The sequence below is a fragment of the Mastigoproctus giganteus genome, chromosome 11 (genome assembly GCF_048544385.1).
Source record: "Mastigoproctus giganteus isolate SK-2022 chromosome 11, ASM4854438v1, whole genome shotgun sequence".
Taxonomy (NCBI): domain Eukaryota; kingdom Metazoa; phylum Arthropoda; class Arachnida; order Uropygi; family Thelyphonidae; genus Mastigoproctus; species Mastigoproctus giganteus.
This window is the reverse complement of record NC_143585.1, coordinates 88,105,048-88,125,981: the sequence shown is the minus strand read 5'-3', so window position 1 is coordinate 88,125,981 and position 20,934 is coordinate 88,105,048. Positions and strand designations below refer to the sequence as shown.

At 38.6% G+C, this 20,934-nt stretch overlaps 1 protein-coding gene across 1 annotated transcript in view; it reads right to left on the bottom strand.

Moving 5' to 3' along the window:
* nan (transient receptor potential cation channel subfamily V member nanchung) overlaps positions 1 to 20,417 on the bottom strand; it is a 39,030-nt gene extending 18,613 nt beyond the window's left edge. Inside the window, exons 1-2 of the mRNA XM_090384294.1 lie at positions 20,048 to 20,417; positions 8,419 to 8,641 (exon numbers count right to left, since the gene is read on the bottom strand). Coding sequence (XP_090240420.1) covers positions 8,419 to 8,641; positions 20,048 to 20,197 — 373 coding nt within the window. The 5' untranslated portion in view covers positions 20,198 to 20,417. The remainder of the gene's footprint in view (positions 1 to 8,418; positions 8,642 to 20,047) is intronic.
* Positions 20,418 to 20,934: the final 517 nt, after the last annotated feature.

The following is a 20,934-nucleotide window of genomic DNA, read 5'->3' as shown; positions in this document are numbered from 1 at the left end:
CAAAAAGCCGATAAAGGTTATATCGGAAGTACCACTACCAAATTTGGCTCATCAAAAACATCCAACACCCGTGCATACTACCATTTCCATAGTCTCACGTCTAACCAATCTGTCACAGAACTTACAACTCATGCCCAGACTCACAACCACAACCCGCTCATCGATTCTGCCATTTCCATCATTAAACTAAAATCCAGCTACAGAATACTTCAATATGAAGCTCTAGTTATCGAATGGTACAAGCACCACTCTAACCTCCAAATTCTAAATTCTAAACTCCCCTTCAATCTTTCCCCAATTTGGAACCTCTCGAGATTAAAGTTCCCACATGTCAAAAAAAAGGCATCACGAGAGTATAATTTTTTATTCTTAAAATACCATACGCGTCCTCTCCCCACACATTACCAACTGAAGACGTTCTTTAACTAACGAAAGTCCTCGTAACGACTATTGGCTTCACCGGATTCACTTACCTAGTTTTTAATTATTCTTCTTTTTTATTTCGATGACAACCAAGGATTGGATGTGTACACTCTGTTTCCTTGCGCCCATTTAACTCAGTCAACCTTTACTTACTTCCCTCCCTTTGAATTGTTCAATTTAACAAGTCAACGTAAACATTAACCACGCTACCTAAGTAAACCATCGCAGATTAATTTCAAGGTGAGTACCGCTTTTTAAGCTTTCGCTATTCTTTTCTAGTCTATTAACACGGTACTTGAAGATTTCTAAAAATTTCGTATTGTCTAATTTAATTAATTAATTTTTTATTCGAATGCATCCTATTACCACTTAAAGTATCATTCCAAAGTTCTTAATGCTTATGTCTGTAATAAAATCAACTTCGTTAAACGAGCATTAAAAATGGAAATTTTTTCACTTTTGTTAAAGTAAATACACACACTGGCCAAAAAAATACGAACCTTTATTCAGTATCGAATAGGCCGCCTTTGTTTCGAATAACAGCAAGTCATGAATTATTTAAAAAGGTTTAGTGCGTTTTGGTCTAATTGCAACCATTCTTCCAGCAAAACATCGCGTAGTTGAGATAAAGTTGAAGAAATAGGACTTCGTTGTCGAATAGCTCTCTCCAGCATATTCCACACATTCTCAAGAGGACTGGACTGAGATGAGGTCTATGTGAGGTGTATATATATAGCGAAAATTCATGTTCTTCGAAGCAGTCTTGAACAATTCTGACACGATACGATGTTGCATTTTCATCCACAAAGTTTCCATCTCCTTCCGGATAAAAGTGTAACATTGCAGGGTGCAGTACATCTGATACAAAATTCAGTTAATTCCTGGATGACATTAGACCTTCCAACGGTATCAACGGATCCAGTCCGTGCCAAAAAAATATTCCGTATACTGTGATACCACCTCCAGATGCTTGGGTTCTTAACAAGGTAAGCAGGGTCCATCGCTGAGTGAGATTCTCGTCACACTCTCTGCCAGTCATCAGTGCAAAACAAAGTGTATCGTGATTCGTCTGACCACATAACTTTCTTCTGTTGTTCCACTGACCAATCAAAAAAAACAAAACCAAACTATTATATTAAGCTACCAGAATATTTAAATTCATGTGCCGTGCTGTGTGTCTTATGTCTGTTAATTGCGTGTGTTCTATGGTCGATTTGTCTGTTTTGCTGGACGAAAAAAATCCCAATTTCTGGGGGAAAATCTTGCTATCTATGCCTGAGACTGACTAACTGAACCACGGAGTTAAAAAAGCCCATTAAGTTCCTCGCGTCATCGACGGGGTTCGAACCCGGGCGTTTTCCACCCGGTTTGGGAGCGGATGATGATACCACTGTGCTGCCGCGCAGACTTGAGGTTGTACAAGTATTGAGGACTTGAGGTTGTACAGACTTGAGGGTGTACAAGTATTTTTCGATCCCCTGATTACAGGTCTAGTTGTTACTGTGGATATTGTCTTTCTTGAGGACGGTCTTCACTTTTCTGATCAGCTTCTTACTTCTGTTACCCTGTTGGTTCTGGGTCAGTTGGCCCATCTTCACTTGTAGGTCTTCTATCTCTTTCTGCAGCCTTTTTTTTCAAGGCCACTGGTTCCTTGTCTTTGCGTTTTGTTTTCTATTCTTTTCTAGTTTCTCTTCCGTTCATTCTGGTGGCTGCTGCAGAGGCACAGTAAATTGCTGTGCGAATGGCATTTAGTGTTACTTCGTTGTTGAGGGATCCGATATTATTCCTCGATTGAGGTGGTCTGTGACTTTCTACAGGATATTTTGGGTTTATGCTTAGGTATGATGTGGGTGTTATTTTCTTGAATTCTGCTAAGGCCTTCTTCCATTCTTCTATTCTGAATTTCGTGACCTCGTCTGTTTGCACTTTGCCTGCTCCGGGTTATACTTCTTGTACTTGCAGTTTCTGCTCTAGTTCTGATTCGATTATGTCCATATTCGTTGTTTTTTGTATTTGGTCGCTCACATTCTGCTTGATTTTTTCCAAGATTATAGAAGTTATCAGGTTCCTCGTGACGATGGCCATCTTTGGTCAGCTATTTGCTTTTCGATGACCTGAACAGTTGAGAACCTTTCCAACCACTTGGTGTGCAGTTCCATTCTGTACATTGTAATATTGGTCTCTATCTTGGTTACTTCTTAGTATGCTCTCATGATGAACGTATTCATTTTGATGCTCCACTTCATGCGTTTTTTTTTTCTTCATTCCTCTGGCGACTGTCTCCAACTTTTCAAACCGATTCCTCTGCGTAAGACCTAAATGCTAGCGACTATCCTGTGCCACACTCGATGCAGTATGTTCAATAGCTCCATCCAGCTGTGGATCTGTTTAGCTTTGCACTTTTGCATGCAATGATAGGTGGTAGTTATAGGGAGCAACACCAAATGGCGTCACTCTCTGCCTCAGCTATCACTTCGACCTCGGAGGAGGTAGTTCGTGCCTTGGTTTCACAAAATTTCTCCTTAATCTAGGGCCCGACATTTTGAACTGAAATGATATATTAGCATCTTGTTCATTTTAAAAGTGTACTGTACTGCAGACACATGTACGACATAAGTTAAATGCATAAACCTTTAAACGTATGTGTGTGTGTGCTAAACTTCAAAGCAATTCAGGCTAAAAGGTATCAGTGTATTGTGCAATCTTCGGTTGGTTTGCCTGTTCGCTTGACGAAAAACCCAAGTTGCTGGAAATAAAACCATAACACCATTGCAAGAGATCAAGTAATTCTGTTACATTGTGAAAAAGCCTATAAAAGTTCCCTCATCGAGACGAGATTTGAACCCGGATCTTTCCCACACTGCATATAAAAATGGATTATAACCGCTGTGCTACCTGCAAGGGCATAAATGTTAAAGTATTTTGTTCTCCATTACATTTCCTAAAAGATAGCGTACTACGTTGAAGTTTAGCAAAGGTTCCAGCGATCAAGAGCACTGGATTAGTAAATCGAACTAATGGTGTCAACAGTTCTCGTTCTTAAAATCGAATGTTCGTAAATCGGGGGATAACTGTAAATCAGTGTGAACTGCATCGTATCAATATCATACCTACTATATCTCTCCTATATATATCATCCCTCAGAAGAGTTTTGACATTTTACTCATAAAATTACATTTATTCATTAAATTAACATTGATTGTCATTTTTACTAGCAATAATCAGTAAAGTTATTAAATTACTTAAATATATTTCATAAAAGCTAATCAGAGAAATGCAAAAACTTAATTAGCAGACATTGGCTGCTTAAGTTTTTGTATTACGAAGCGATACAAATTATTTCTTTCATCTTTTAGACAAAATTTGGACAGCGGAGTATATTTTGGAGCAAAAACTACATTTCTAGAACAACTTCGATCCGCGCTCCCCTCCTCTCGAGGTTGGGGGACAGTGGGGTTAATGAGAGGAGCTGTCGCTTTCTTTATTACTTCCAGAAGTTGGATCAGCGCATGAAAAATATGAAATAGAAGTGGATGTGACAGAAAGGATAATTGGAAACTGAAACTGTCACTGTTTGAAGAGCCAATGCATCTCCTAATTCAATATACTTTCTGTGGAAAATTTTCTTATGCGAGTTTTTTTTTTCCTATACGAACCACTATACAATATTCTTGTTAAATTCATTTCCATATCTGAACTTCACCAAGAGTTTTGAGCAAAAGGATTAGCTGTTAATTACTTTCCGTGTGAAATAATGCATCTCCTCCTTTCTTATCCCATTTCCACCTCGATTTAATAAGTGGTCCAAAAGGTTAGGTTCTCACTGACATCTTACGCTCACTGACAGAAAAAATTAAAAATCTTTGGCAATTGGAGTCAAGATAATTAAATGTACAACATGCGAATAGAACTTGTCAGATGATATGATCAATAATTCCTTGGTATGTCAGATAAATACTGTTGTTGTTGTTGTAGGGTTTAAGAGCATCAGCAAATTATGTCGATGACGCATGGGTTCTACTAGCAGATTGCCAGATCTTAGATGGGGAACCTGCTGTGCACTTCAGGCATCTTGGTATAACAAAAGGAGATTCTTTGCTGATAGCTGGTCTGTTAGTGAGTGCATGATCAGGAAGAGTTCTTTCTTTAGACTTTTTGCAGTAGTTGAGTAAGAATCGTCTGACTGCCGGCACAGTAATGATTGATCCATTTGTGAGGTCCATTGTTGCTCCATTTAGCCCTGGAGGATAACTTTTTCCTTCCAGGTTTCCTTCCCAGCCAAGTGGAGGCAATAGCAGTACCAACCAGTGACCAAGCAATAGAAAACTGCAGAAAACAGCTAACGGGTGCAGCAGAGGAGGGTTTATGAAAGGCTAGTACTCGCACTAGAAAGAAAGACAATAAATCGCACTAGAGAGATTCCTTGGAAAGAATCGCTTGGCACTTGGGGCCTTTAAAAGTGGAAAAGGACTTTGTAACCAATATGTATAAAGTCCTATTTTTGTTGTCAGTGGTGTTACCCAGCCGGTTTCGATCGATTTCTGGATACCGATCGATACCTGCAGAGTGACACCACACCACAGCCAAATTTATACTTCAATATCAGTATACCGGAGTACAGCTCGTACATAATTATCTTATTAAGTAACTACGTACTTAATTATCTTCATTAATCGCCAGATTTATTAACTACGTCGATAGTTCAAGGACAAAGAATTACCGGGGGGGAAAAGCTTCAAGAACTGCTATTACCAATCCATAGCAATGTTATGTATACTGAAAAATAAGCAATCGTGGAGCTTTATTTGGCATCGCAAAACTTACTGTTTTTCCTTGAATTTCTTTATTCTGTGAAATCGGGATATCTGGCACAGAGACATCGAGATAGAAAGGGGATCACGTGGAAAAGTAATGCACACGTAACGTATCCGCTATCTCATTATATTAAGCTGATTTTTTTCAGTAATTTTTGACCGAGAAAAATAATATAAGCCTTACTTTCTAGGAGTGCGCTGTAGTTATTATTTTCATTTCTTAGCGTTTTTATCAGATTAAACGAAAAAGTGAGCACAAGAGAGAATCCCCCTTACCCATCTACCTGTGTTTAATGTGCCAACATTTTATCAGCGTGCTCGTTGTTGTATGAAACACCGTTCCAGTGGACATCCATAAATCATTGAGGGTTTCAGCTAAGTGCGTTCTGTAATTAATTTTTAATCAAGGCTATTAATTTTATTGCCTATAGAAGTAATGGGGAGGTAATAATTAAACTGGCGATCTTAAAGATTCGTCATCTGGAGTGGAGTACATAAAAGGTTTGCAGACCTTCCGTTGGTTTAGGTGCAATTTAAAAATATCGCATCTTCTTGGTGCACTGTATACTGGTAATCCCTGGCCACATTAAGTTCGAAAGAGAGAGAGAGAGAGAAAGAGAGAAAGAGAAAGAAAAAGCTGGCATTTACTCTGAAGGCATTTTCCCCAGGCCGTTATATAAGAGTATAACTGATTGATAAAGTACCTGACCGTTCGGTAGTTATCTGCTTAAGTTGGCGGTGATAAATATTAGAAGACAATTTATCAACAGATAACTAAACGAATAATTCGTACATTTCCCCAAAAATAGATAACCCCATTTTCTTATATCGGCACTTTCAATAAAGGTCAACAAAAACTGAAGCCAAACATGGCACGCATGTTTCCAGGTCACAGCAGTTAGCCTGGTTGTGTGCGGGTTAAAAGCAAATCGGAGAAGGTATAATTAACCAGCCCATTAACGGTGCACGGAAAGGTTCGTAGTCTCGATAAGTGCTTCTCGGCATTGCCTTGGTTACGGGACCGGCTACGTGAACAGTGCAAGCCCAGGCGTCTGAAATGAAGAGTGAAAGACCACGTATGGTAATCGTGTCTTCATTTCTTTGAAATGGCTTTGTCTCGCTACACCGCAAAGTTTTTTTGTGCCGTATCCATGGACACGGTCTACTAAACTCTGTAGCCCCTGGAAACCACATATTAAAGTTAGCCACGCCTCCTGGTGACCTTAACCTTGTAATGTGATATTTGAAGATCCCAGGAGGAGCCTTTCTTTTCCTTGGAAAACCTTATGATTTCGCAATCGCTGTGCAGGTGCAGATATTCGCTTTCTTTTCCTTTTTGCTCTTTGGTTTCCATTTAAAATTTCTTCTCTTTCTCGACAAGCCGAGACTTCAGGAACCGACCAAGTTATGATGAAATTAAGTGAGGCATATATTGCTTACCATCGGTGAACACTCAATATAATGTCCTAATTAATATCCCTGTTATGGATTAACTTTTTGTAAATATTGGTCTTCTACTTTTGTTCTGCCTTTTAGTATAAGTAATAGCGTTTCTAGTACAGGGTTCTACCTATACCATTTACCAGTGACATGTGAATAAAGATTATTTATTTATTTACTGTTTAATTTTTTAGAAGACCCTCAAAATTTTTGTATTTCCAAGAATTTCATTTTACTGAGGAAGACTGACTGTGAAGAGAATCCACCAAATCGTTGGTCATCCATTCAACCAGCTCTTCGGGTGTTAAGTTGAATGGGACAGTGCTTGTCGTCAGAATGACGTCATGCTTCTCTTCGAAAACAAGAAATGCATGAAGAGAAATTGCCTTAGAAGTGACATGACACATTCTTGTTGGAGGCATTCATCAGTTTGAGAAAGTCAGACGGTGTTATCAAGACAAATGAACAAAAATCTGGCTCAGAAAGTTAAATTTAAATCTTTACTCTCTAACTTCGATTTAATGGATATTCTCAGTGATGCGACAACTGCCACATAAAAATATTCTAATACCTTTAGTAACATAAAGTATTACCAACCTAAACCTAACAAACAATTCATAAATGGCATAAATTTCGGCTCTTCCATCCAGAATCCAGTCGAAACAAAATCTCCTTTTCTTCTAATAAAACATGGAAATGGCCGACACCTGAAAAATTCCAGAATCAAATGTTCTTCCAGAAAAATTTCGAATCCGTCTCACACTGCCCTGCAAGCACGTTTTGCCAACGACGGTCGATTTCGTTACGGTCTCCTGTGCCGTGACTTTACTAATTTTGTAGTCAAAGAAAAACTGACGAGTTGATAAGCTCTTAATGATTCAAGTCACAATCGTGCTACGGGTTCTTCAATTGCACGCCTTCTCCAACACAAGGCTGCGTGAGTCTTCCAGGTCGCGTGAAACCCCACGAAAGGTAGCTAAGATCGATTCCTGGGTAAGAAGCTCCTTTGTCCATGGTTATATCAATAGGTGGTTGTGCAGTAATCAGTCAAGTCAGTTATTTCTTTCTCCAGACAGTTTCCACACTCCAATCATGGAAATAAATATTGATATAAAAATTCGATATTGTGGGGGGGTTTCGTGTGTAGGAATGACCGAGAATGATGACGTTAATTATAGATATCGTTTAGGAGAAGAGCGGTCTGTCTGCTACACTCCATTTCTTGCGGACACCGCCCATTTATCTCTTCGAATTTCATATTTAGACGAGTGGCTGAATAACCTCGTGTCATTACGCATGGCATGTGAAGCACTTCTCGGTTTTTTATACACACATACGAATGTCAGTTGGCTACGACTACGTAAATGCATAAATTCATTGAATCCCACCCACAAGCTTTCATTGGAAAGTATTCTTTGGAGTCTTTAGAATATTTTCTTTAAGTGGATTAATCAAACACGGGGTCCTCATTGAAATTTCACTAAATGTAAAGCAATATTCAAAGAGATTGTTTTGTTTCTGTTTTGGGGTTACTTTTCCGTCTATGCAAGCTATTTCAGCGAAGCTATTTAATGTATACAGATAGTATAATTAGGATGGTAAAGTTCCCTCATGACTGAGCTTTTCTCTCATTGTGTGATTATTTCATTCGAGAAAATCAAATAGTCGTGCAGCTTACATTTCCTGAATAAAAGGAATCCTGGAAATTAATCAAATTTCATTATAAGATGTTTGCATTTACCTTTCCTAGCGAAGTGAGTGCTCCCGTTTAGTGCAATTCCGCTCGGTTCATAGTCCTCTGTCTGCTCGGGTATTGGTTCATTGGTTACCTTAGGTGGGGTTATCTGCTTGTGCTTTGGGCGTTCTTTGTTCCTCATCAAGACCAGTTCCGAGATGGGAATTAACTTTGCTCTGCCTTCATTGTACAAAAAAGGCAGAACAGCTTCTCGAATCTTCTCGTCTAGCTACGAGAGACAGAGAGAGAGAGACGAGTAAATTATTATTGTGTGAATTTAAATAGCATTGAAATTATAAAGCTGAAATTGAATTTATGAGTTACAGATGATCTGTAATTTACTTTCTGTGAGTTTTCATGGTTTATATGTTAATTTTCTCAAAAACTCTGACGTGACAGCAAAATTATAAGGTCATATTCGGATTATTATATTATAAATCAGCACTATAAAATGCATATGGATAAGGTACTGTATTATAAAACAGAACATAAAATAGTTTAAATTTGTTGGCCCGTGTAATCACTAATTGAGCTTTACGTAGATGTACGTATACAAAATTTTAAAAACATTAACACGAATGCACAATAAACAATAATATCAATATTTACTAAACTGTAAATAAAAAAGCAAGAGCGAAAATACTTTTGTATACTAAATGGAATTAAATGAAACCGATTGACAGAGCATTGCAATCTCTGATACAGACCTGTTTCTATTTCCTGAACCAAATGAAACGAAGTTCAGAGAGAGAGAAAAGCGCAATTTATAGAAGATCAAAATAGTGGTCTTCTACTGAAAACTTAGGCAGTGCATTTAATAATACCATGAAGTATACATTCAATACTAGTATACATTCAATACTATTAAGTCAAGTATATATTTATGTAATTTTGCATATGTATATTGCATAATAATTCCAAGATCTTTGAATTGATCGAAAACTCCGATCTGTTTCTGAGAAAGGACATTAAAAGCTCTTTTTCACTGATCTGAGTCAGTTAAGGTATTCAACAGCTGGCCATTTCTGAAGAGTATAGATTATTTTATGAAACTCGCTATTGTGGACGTCTGATCTTTCGCTTCTGGATCGTGCAGAGAGTTTTCTGGAAGATCAGATGGTGCCTCAATCTTCTAATGATCGAATACAGCCCTTTTCTTTAATTATTTGGGAGAACAGTGACGATGCTGCTAAATTTCCACCGAATGTTTGATAGACCGGATTTATCGGTACTCATCTGAATGGCATAATTCGTCCCAGGACGCCAAGCTCTATGTGGAACCCGAGCCAACGCTATTATTGTGAGGAGTAAAGATTTTAGCTTTTAATATTTGAGAAGAGCATCACACTACATGGATCAGGCATTAATATTTGGACTTCTGGATCAGCTACATAAAATAAAATTTAATTAATTGATTAAAAAATACCAATAATGATGACCAAATACATAGTGACCAAGACCCTCCAACATCATCCGAAGTGACCGTCGAGACTCTGCCCATAGCCCTGAAAAATGGAGTTTGACAGGCTTCGCCGAAGAAGAGAAGAGAAGAGAAGATAGACAAGCGGCATATCCTACTCAGCCTCAACGAGGAGATCCACCGACCAAGACGGAAGAACGAAAAGACAAAAATCGGCGAAGGCATTCCACGTCAGGCACGAACTCTGGCTTGGCAGGGTCTGGCGCCTTGGAGGATACTTATCTAGGATTACTGCTATCCATATGCATTAACCTGCATTTGTCAACGTTAAACTCTGATTGTCATTTCTCAGCCAATCTGTCTAATATTTATAGACCTGGTTGCAGCAGCATACCTCCATTATTCTCATTAACTACTAACCTTTGTATCATCTGCAAAACTATATATTAAGCCTGATATACCCTCATCAATATCATTAATCAAATACAGAAAGCAATAATGGGCCCAAAACCGAACCCTGTGGAACTCCAGAAATAACATTAGTTCACGAAGATCAGTTTCCGTTGATAACCGCTCAATCATCTCTTTACCTATAGTAACTTTCCCTTAATGTCACACTGCTCCATTTGTACAACAGTCTTTTATGTTTAACAGTGCCAAAAGCTTTCTTTAAATCCAAATATCATCGTTCCACTGTTACACGGGTCGACGTGTAATATATTTAAGCTGCCGATCTGCCAAACCTGTCACAGAAAGGTTTGGCAGATCGGCAAAAACTTCTCGCATTCCCTTCCCTAAATAATTCTTCATATTCACACATGAAGAATTATTCCCTTCCCTAAATAATTCTCCATGTGTGAATATATATGCAAAATACCTATTCAGCCTGTCAGCAACTTGAGCAGGATCATCAACAGTTAAACCATCGACATAAACCTTTCTGTGACAGGTTTGGCAGATCGGCAGTTTGAAATCCAAATATATGATATCATAATTATTTGTTTAATCCAGTTCCTTTGTCATTGCATCACAGTATATCCAATCAGGTTGGTCAGACAAGATCTCCCCATAACAAGCCCATACTGTGACTGAAGTATAATTGCACCTTCACTCTAGATTGACCTTCGTTACTTTTTAACCAGTGACGCCATTACTTTCCTTGGACCAAAAGTTAAGCTAACAGGTCTGTAATTACTCGTGTTACTCTTTGTGAATTTCAGATGCATTCGCACATATCTAGTCCACATGGACCTCAACTGAAACCAAAGATGCTTTCATAATTATGGCTTAGGGTTTGCTTACCTCCTTTTCAGCCTGCCTTAGTATAACTGTATAGATTCCACCCTTTTCTTCATGTTTAACTTCGATCATTTCTCTTCCACTTTCCTCTCAGTTATCTCAACATCCTTCAGATCCTTGTTAGAGCTTGATAAACTTCTCGCATTCCCTTCCCTAAATAATTCTTCATATTCACACATGAAGAATTATTCCCTTCCCTAAATAATTCTCCATGTGTGAATATATATGCAAAATACCTATTCAGCCTGTCAGCAACTTGAGCAGGATCATCAACAGTTAAACCATCGACATAAAGTGGACAATTATGATTCAACCTCTTCCTTCTACTATTAATATAAGTAAAGAAGTCTTTGCTGCTTTTCTTGGCTTTCTTTGCCAGAGATTTCTCGTAATCTACCTTGGCTTGCCTGACATCTTTTATGATTTGATTGTAGACTAGTTTATATCTACCTATCATAGGCTTCTTTATCACTGATAGTTTAAATGCATTCTGTGCATTTTTCTTCTCTGCACGTGTCTGAATAGTTCATCTGACATCCATTTAGGTCCAAGCCTTGAACAGCATTGCTTAGTTGGTATGAAAAGCCCTGTAGCTTCTTTAATTATTTCCCTGAAATGCTTCCCATTTAGAATTTGTTGTTGGTAACATCATTAGTTGATCCCACTGTATATAATTTAAAATCTATCTGAGACCACCGTGGTCTCCTTTACAAAAGCAAAAACCCTTCCCTTTACCCCTGGATGGTCATTACGTTAAGAAAATCCCACATCAACACACTGTGACCACTGCCACCTAGTGGTTCTTTTATATGCAGTTTCTTAATACACGAAGAATTACTGCTGATAATCAGATTAAGGATATTGCTTCCTCTTGCTGCTTGCCTATTTCTTGCCTCTCTAACGTGTTGCTGTAGAACACAATCATCCAATAAATCCACAAAAGTCTTTCTAGTGGGCAAGTGGCCAACCCACAAGTTCCAGTCAATATCTGGAAAGTTAAAATCTCCTATTGTAAGATATTCTGATTGAGTGGCCCACTCTACTTCTCTATAGTTGTTCGTTGTACTCTTCTCAATCGTTACGCCTATAACACACTCCTACTGTTTTTTGTTTTTCCACTGCTTATATCACACTAAGCTGACTCAACATTGCACTGGCTACCCATGTCAGTAAAAGCATGACCCTTCCTGTCTGTCTGTCCTTCCTGTATACATTGTACTCCCCATATTCAAATTCAACATTGCTTCTGGCTGAGTGAAACCATGTTTCTGCTATTCCTACAATGTCTGCATTTGATGACTTGACTAGCACTTCAAATTCATCAAATTTGTTTATTAGCATTAGCATTAGTGTACATACACCTGTTCTTCCTCTTACGTAGTTAGCCTAACACATGCCTTTTCTTGTTCCATGATGATCCACTTCATGCCTTTAAATCCTGAATTCCTTGCTTTCCGGAATGCTACATGTTCCAACAGAGATAGTGCAAGAATCAGTTTCACCTTTGTTGCGGCTATTGTTAATCATTTAATCTGTGCATCCCTCCCCCCAAAGCTAGCAATTTTCGGAACCACCTAACACTGCCTCGATAGCATCAGAAAATATTCTTGCACCCTTTCTATTTAAGTGCATCCCATCCCTGTAGAAGCAGACCCTCCTATTATCACTGCTTTTCGGCTATAAATCAAAAATTTATGTTAACGGCTCCCTAGCGTTACTTATGTCTGTATAAATGTATCGTGTGAAATAATCTGGAATAACTGACGGATCGGGAACTTCCCTTCGCCTGATATTGTCTAACTACAGCCTCAATTTAAGTGGACTTTAGAAATTCATTCAGTCGTCGAAGGGAATTGAACCAATTGAACCCGGACTTCCCCAACTAGTGACAGGTGGCAAAGAAACTATAATGAAGAAATATAGAGGTGTGTCGATGAAAGTCCAGTAGTTCCCAAACTACTGGGATCTACGGACCCTTTCAAAAATCAAAAAAAGTTTGCGGACCCCTGTATATATATGTGTGTTATACATAGAAAGTTAAAATAATGTTATACAATTTGCTATACATAGAAAGAATAATTTGACCATTTCAAGAGGATCCGTTTCGCAACCCCAGTTTGGGAAACGCTGGATTAAACTATCATATTAAGGTTAAAAATAACCTCATCACCGAAATAACCTCATCTACCCATATGTTTGTATTTTTTCTGGACCAAAAACCCAAGTTTCCTGGGTGAGGATTTGTTATCCACACCTGAATCCGACTAACAGATACAAGGAGTGAAAAAAAAGCACATAAAATTTCCTCGCAAAACTACTGTTCTGTGCTATCCATCAGAATAGTGGTTTCGGTTAGGGACATTTACAATAGGGTCTAAATTTTAAAAAAATCATAAAAGTAATCTGTGCATGATTTTGCGGATAATGTTAGAATGGTACACAATACAAAACTTTTTATTAAAACAAATTTCACAAAGTATCCCCTGCTTACTAGATAAGGACACTGAAATATTAAACGGACAATGCAAAATATGTGAAGAAATCAGCCGGTGGGAATGTTAACGATGTAATCATTAGATTCGGGAATGACTCCTCTGAACTAAAGAAGCGCTAATTTTTCTCCAGTCTCAAAGGAAGTGCAAAAGAGGTGGCGAGTAATACTGGTGAGTTTGAACTTCATTGGCAGGTAAAATGGATATGGGGTATATGATCCATGACCATCTCGATAGGAGTAGTCTCCTCAATGGATCACAGCCTGGAGGGATTTAGTTTTGAGTTACCAACATGTTAATTATTAAGACCAAGTCTTACAGTTGGACCAAAGAACTTTGATATTTACATTTACTTCTGTAAGGCTTTGGATATAGTTCCCCATGAAAAACTGTTATTTACACTGGAGAAAATTGAGATTACTGGTAAAATCCTTCGTTGGATTAGCGATGGCCAAAAGATAGGCGACAGTTACCTTCTGTCATAAATGGACATTCTTCAGTGTTGATCAGTGTAGAAAGTGGAGTTTCTCAGCAATTAATGCTGGATTTCATCATGTTTCTAGTTTTTTGAATGACATTGATGAGGAAGTACAGTGGGAGTTATCAAGTCTGCTGATGATTTAACCACCCACCCTTCCTTCCTCTACAGGTAGGAAGGCTGGTTAATTGCCAGAACCAGACAGCTTTGCTTATTATAACTGAGACTTGTCGCAGATTAGTCTGAAAATAGCAACTGAAATTTCTTGCTTCGAATTTAGGGTTTTGTATCTGAAGAGCAGAAATCCAAGAATTAATATTGGTATTAGTATTAGTTATATGGTGCAAAGAACGCTCAGGCTTTTGCTGCACCAACCAATAAAAATTAATTAATTTCCCAAAGCTGTCAAGCTCAACCACCCATGCAAGTAACCAGTTATAGTAATTTCTGGCTAAAAGAAACGTTTCTACAATCCAGCCAAAAACTTCTTCCTGGTAATTTGAATTTATTGGCCCTATTTCTAGTATCGTTCATAACCGTAAACATTTCACCTTCATTCATTTTACTATCCTCTCTCCGAACCTCATTGGCCTCAATCAAACTATTTCTAAGGTACCCAGTTAGCAAGCTCTGTGGCGCACATATTCGAAGTCTTTTCTCATATGGGCTACTGCAAACAAGGAGGAGAAGAGAGGAATGAAATGTGGTTGCGAAAGACTTAAGGGTTATGACACAATCAGATGTGAAATTTACCATACAGTGTTATTTGTTATATTTGTTATTTGGTTTTTTTTTAGGAGCATTAGCAACTAAGGCCATATTGCTCCGGGATATGCGGTGGTCATTCCTTGACCTTTCCGCATCCTCCGTATTTGGTGGTGACGGGCTCGAACCCCGGTCTAATCAAGAAGCGTGTGCTACGCACTGCTGCTCCTTCCCACCTGGCTACGGAGGCGCCCATACAGTGTAAACAGGCCGCTAGAAAGAGTCGAGTCACCTGGCTGGCATCACGTCTATGGTGATTTGCAAAGTACTGCCATTTATAGAAGATATTGTCTTCTAGAGAGGGCTCAAAGAAGGATGAAAGTATGGATTTCATGAAGTTTACTTTCGAGCGGGGTTGCATAGGTCATTTGATTAAGTTACTTGTCAAGGTGGCCGAAAAGAAAAGCTTTGTTAAATGCAAAGCTGAAAGAGTAGTCATATTTAGGCCACGTATAATACTAACACCAATGCTTTAAAAAATAATACCATGGACATTAATGGAGTTTCATATACCTTGTAAAACATTATGCTTTTGCCGTTACATGCATCAATTTCATATTGTAAGATTTGCAATAAATTTGAATTTACCACTCAATCTAAATTCTTCCTTCGATAAATTCGTTCGCCAATTACAGTAATGAAAACACCACCCACTCAAAATGGTTAAACGAGCTACACTATTGTCTTCTTTATTTCTAACATTTCTCTGGACGTGTCTTTTCAGTCTCAGTGGTTTCGTATAATTGCATTGGATAATATTATAATGTTCCTCACTGCATGAAAGAAATATTACCTCGCTATCTGGATTGTAATATGCAGAATTTCACTTCACCAGGGTTTGCCTTTCAGTAATCATCTTTTTTGCTAATATTTGAATGCTTTTTGCCAGTCACTTTTATGAAGAGCACAAAAAATTCTAGAAGATCGTATCTATCAATGTTTACAAAATATTATTACTATGAAGGGAAAGTCTCTGTTTAAGACGTTAGTGGCTTTAATGAAATACTCTTATCTTGCTAACCCACTTTGTCAAAGGTAATTAAAAAGGTCAATTTTCCTATTGAAAGTTACACACACACTGGCCAAAAACATACGAACTTTTGTATTAAGATAGCCACAGACAGAAGAAATGCAAATAGATGAAAATAGAAAAACGTCTTATCGCGGTTGTACGTTTAGCAGGAACCACGATCCAAAAAACAAGACACATAACTGATTTCTCAAAGCATCCATCTCAAAGGATTTTTAATTACTGGAAAGCAAGAGTTTCTTCCACATCTCAAAGGAGTAAATGTAGTTGAAAAATAATACTTTGAGAGCAATCTTCATACTCTAAGGAGGACTGTACGGAATCCAGTCCAGAACTGTCCTATTTAAACCCGTACCATGAGCAGGGAATTAAAGAAATTGAGTATTGGCAGTCGCCTGCCTATTTGGAAGCCACTTGTTTCAGAAAAAAACAGAAAACTCCGCTTGCAATGGTGCCAAGAACGTCGTGATTGGACAGTGGTACAATGGAAGAAAGTCATTTGGTCAGACCAATCACGATACACTTTGTTTTGCACTGATGGCAGGCAGAAAGTGTGACAAGAACCTCACGAAGCGATGGACCTTGCTTTCCTTGTTAAGACAACCCAAGTATCCGCAGGTGGTATCATGGTATGGGGAATGTTTTGTTGGCACGGACGGGATCCGTTAATACCAGTGGATGGCCTAGTGTCATCCAAGGAGTACCCGAACTTTGTATCAAATCTACTGCATCCTGCAATTTTGCACTTTTATTCCGAAGGTGATTGCCATTTTATGGATGACAGTGCAACTGCATCGCGCAAGAATGATCGGAGAACGTGACAAGGAATTCCACCATCTTCCTTGGCCCCACATCCATCTGATCCCAATCCTATTGAGAATGTAAGGAATATGCTGGAGAGAGCCATTCGGCAACAAAGTCCTCTTCCCTCAACTTTGTCGCAGCTACGCAATATTTGCTGGAAGAATGGTTACAATAAGACCAAAACGCACTAAACATCTTAAAAAATCCATGATGAGCCACGCACTTGCTGTTATTCGAAACAAAAGCGGCCAGATTCAATACTGAATAAATGTTCGTGTACGTTTTGGCCAATGTGTGTGTGTGTATATATAAAGGGGAATTTGTCGATTAATACCTTTAGGTCGATTATCCGATAATAGATCGATTAGGTCGACAATATTTATTGTCGATTATCTTTAGGATGGGGGGTAGAGGGAACATCTGATGTTCCCTCTACCCCCCCATCACTCCAGGACAGCTGCCAAGCTTTGCAGAAAAACTTTAACACGGAAAACTTTAAGTCTATGTCGTAATTCCTAAGTCTTTCTTGTCCTGATACCACAGCTTTAAATACCCTAGTCAATAAGTTATTTCTAAGTTTTAATTTCCTCCGGTGCAAGATCTTACATCTAGTAACATTAAACCGTATCTACCATTTTCATATTATATTTTCATATTATATTTTAAAAAGTTGTTTCGAAAGCAACATGGTCCGGTTATAATCTAACCATCCTCTGAACTCATCAGCAAATCTGACAGCTTCCCCTGTAATCAAGAGGGTGGCTATCACTATTCCCTGAGGAACTCTTCTTTCTACACTGGTCCATTCTGAAGAATGCCAGCTTATGACTACCCCCTGTCTCCTGTCTGTCAGCTAACTGTCACACCTTATGATGTTCCCTCTACCCCCCCCATCACTCCAGTTCATACAATAGCCTGTTTTCGGGAACCATAGCTTTTCATTCTTTCGGATCAGCCGGGGCAAGCGCTCTCTAGCCAAACAGCTGCCATAAAACAAATCTCTGAGATAAGCACCTTTTTTCAATTTATCGGTCTTGAACTAAATGCCGAAAAATCTGCCCGGATGTCGTTTACAAAAAGGAGAAGAATAATCCCAATGCAAATCTCTATAAATGGACACCAAATTAAACCTGTAAACTCTCACAAGGTTTGGTCTAGGATTCGAACCTGTTTCTTATCTGCTTTTCAGGAGCACTTCAAGGAAGATAGAAACAAATTCTTCTCAGCCCTTTGGTCAGTTCGAAAGGAACTGGTGGGTTACCGCAATAGCAAGTTGACAACTAAATATATCCGATCTTGTATAGTACAGGTGGCTCTCCACGCACCGGAAATCTGACCTTACGCCCCTCCAACCTACCTGCAGCAGTTCTTGGGAATTTGAGTATTGGCTTCTTCGATCCCTCAATAGAATCCCCTTACTATCTCTAGGGGGTATACTTTATTCGCTGCATGAATGACCCCTTGGAAGCAAATCATCACTACTCGCAACATAATTACCCTCTCTAAGCTCATTTCCAGCAAACTAGAGGCTCCCAGCATCGATAGCCTCATCATCCTGCCCAAGAATAACAAAATAATAAGTAATCGGCAAACATCTGTGATGCGATCTGCCCTCAACCAAATCAGCTCGCTCAGTCAAGTGTTCCTAGAAAACACGATTGGACTTCTCAACGACTTAAACATCAATCCCGAGGCAATTTGTGTTGAAAAGGTATACAGAACAAAAGTTTTTGCAGATGCCTACGATATCTTGCAATTTTAGACCTTCATTTCATCATCGTCCTACGTGGCTTCTGTAATTGAGGATCATCTGTGCTCCTTCTTCTCTTCCACTCAGCCTACAGCATCCTGCCAGCATCCCCGCACTCTGCTTGGACAGACGCTTTTTCAGTCGGTGGCTGAGTTTAAATGGCTTCATATATATGGATTTGCTTAAGGATGATGAACAGTTCGTCTATGTTCTTTCTATCTTCAAGAACTTCCGTTTGGTCAAAGAGTTAATGCACGTGAAAGGGAGAGGAAAGCTGTTTGTCGTTCCATTATAAATAGCCGAGTGCAACACCTATAGTGGTATTCTCAGGGACGGGGATAATCAATCCTCTCTATTTAGTAGATTCTTTAAAACATTTCACCAAACACCATTCGAAAGAGCAAGATGGAATACCTGCCATATTTTGGTAAAACTGTGAGCAACATTTAGAATCTGTTATTTTAAGCTTATTTAATAAATCACTGATAGAAGGAATTTATGTAACATATTTGAAAACCGCATCATTCATTTGTCCCATTACAAAAAAAAACTGTATAACTGTAATAGAAAATTATCGTCTTATAGTTCTTTTGAATTCTTAACATCGCAGAAACCTACCTGTATCTTAAACAGAATATTGTTAAGCACAGAATGGTTTTAGACCTGGCTGGACGGTGATAACAAATATGTGTTCCTTTTGGCAACACGTTACCAAAGAGCCTTTATTGAGTTGGCTAAAAACATTTCATCATCACGTGAATATCGAGTAAAAACATCAAGACAAAAATCGTATCCATTTACATTCAACAGTGGAGTTCCTCAAGGATATGCAGATGATTTTAAACTGTCGCTTCAATATCCTCACCAAGTGCTGCAAATAAGAATAATTTAAGCAATGGGCTGACGAAACATGTATCAATACTAGTAAATGTTTCGTGATTTCCCTCGCTGATTCTCAGAAACCTTTATACCAAAAATTGTACAATAAACTGCATTCCACTACAAAGAAATTCAGAAATAAAATATCCAGGAATCATATTTTCATCAAATTGAAAATTTACTAGTCATATTAATATAATATCAAGAAAAGGTTATAAGATTTTAGCCCTTGTAACACGTTTTTCTTACAGTCTGAAACCAGATCACTTAGTCATAAACTGTATTCAACTATGGAAATTCCTGTTTTGCAATAAGGATTCCCTGGATTGTCTCCTTATTGCAGACGATATGAAAAAACCCTATAAGTTCCTCCCATCTCACGAAGTATTTTTAAATTTCGCCCAACGTTTAATTCGTATCGTCAGAAAAAACTGAGAAATATTTCTTGAGATGAGAAGAATTTATGAGGATTTTTTTTTCACATGTAGCAGAGTTAGTCAGTCTCTAGCGAAGGCTGCATGGCTCTTTTGGCCTAGAAGCTCAGGTTCTTCATTCAGAGAAAATAGACAAACATACATGAACAGATATACAAGCTTTTCATAGCCTAAGTTGCCTATACTCGTTCTCTAAATAAATTCCACTCAGGCCACACTAACCCTAATCGATTCCACCCACTGTGTAAACATCTGCAATAAATCTCTAATCGTAACAAACTTACCTCAGTATAGTTCCGTGTCCTGGATGCTTCCTTCATTAGAGAAACCAGTAGCCCTCCACCCTTCACGGCCATAAGGGAGTAGATCTTCAGGGACCCGCTGTCCGCCTGCTTCTTCACCCCAGAGGTCACATTGCTGTTGGTGTTTCCCATGGCTCCACATGGAACCCGCCAGCGGCACAAAGAGTGGCCCGACCAGTAAGGGAAAAAGTAGCTTAATAAGTAAATAAATCAAAGCACATCAAAAAGTCTAACCAATAATAAAAGTGCAGAATGTTCCAAGTACCACACGATGAACAATTAGAAATACAATACTTCAATGCAACCCCTGTAAAGGTGTCCTTCTCGCGTAACAGCAAAGTACTCCGTACGACACTGCTTGTAGGGTTGCTATCGATAGCTAGGAAGAGACGTGTGTGGTCTTGATGGAAGAAATTTCGGGAAACAATTTTTTAGAAAAAAAAATTAAAAGATTTAAAACAATACGATGCAGTGATTAACGTGGGGATTGCTTCTTCTCTCAAAATGGGAATTTACTCAATCACCCACTTGACAGGAATCATCATTAACTTATTCAGCGTACGCCGAAGAATGGTTAGGTTACTGAGAACTTGGTAAAAAGTAACTTAGGATCTTAGACGTTACGCTAAAATTAAATCCTGTAATATTATTAAAGTTGAGTTACTTCAAGGATTATTAATGGATTAGAACATATCAAAGTGGAAGCAGTTATCCTGTGGTGGAAGTAGTTGAAGTGCATCACCAAATTACACGAATCCACGGAAGAAAACACAAATGGAAGGCCAAAGGTCATGAAGACGACCAGTTCCGAAATAAGCGACGCAGAAATCCAGCCGTCATGTGCCGCGCGTGGTAGGACGGACTGCATT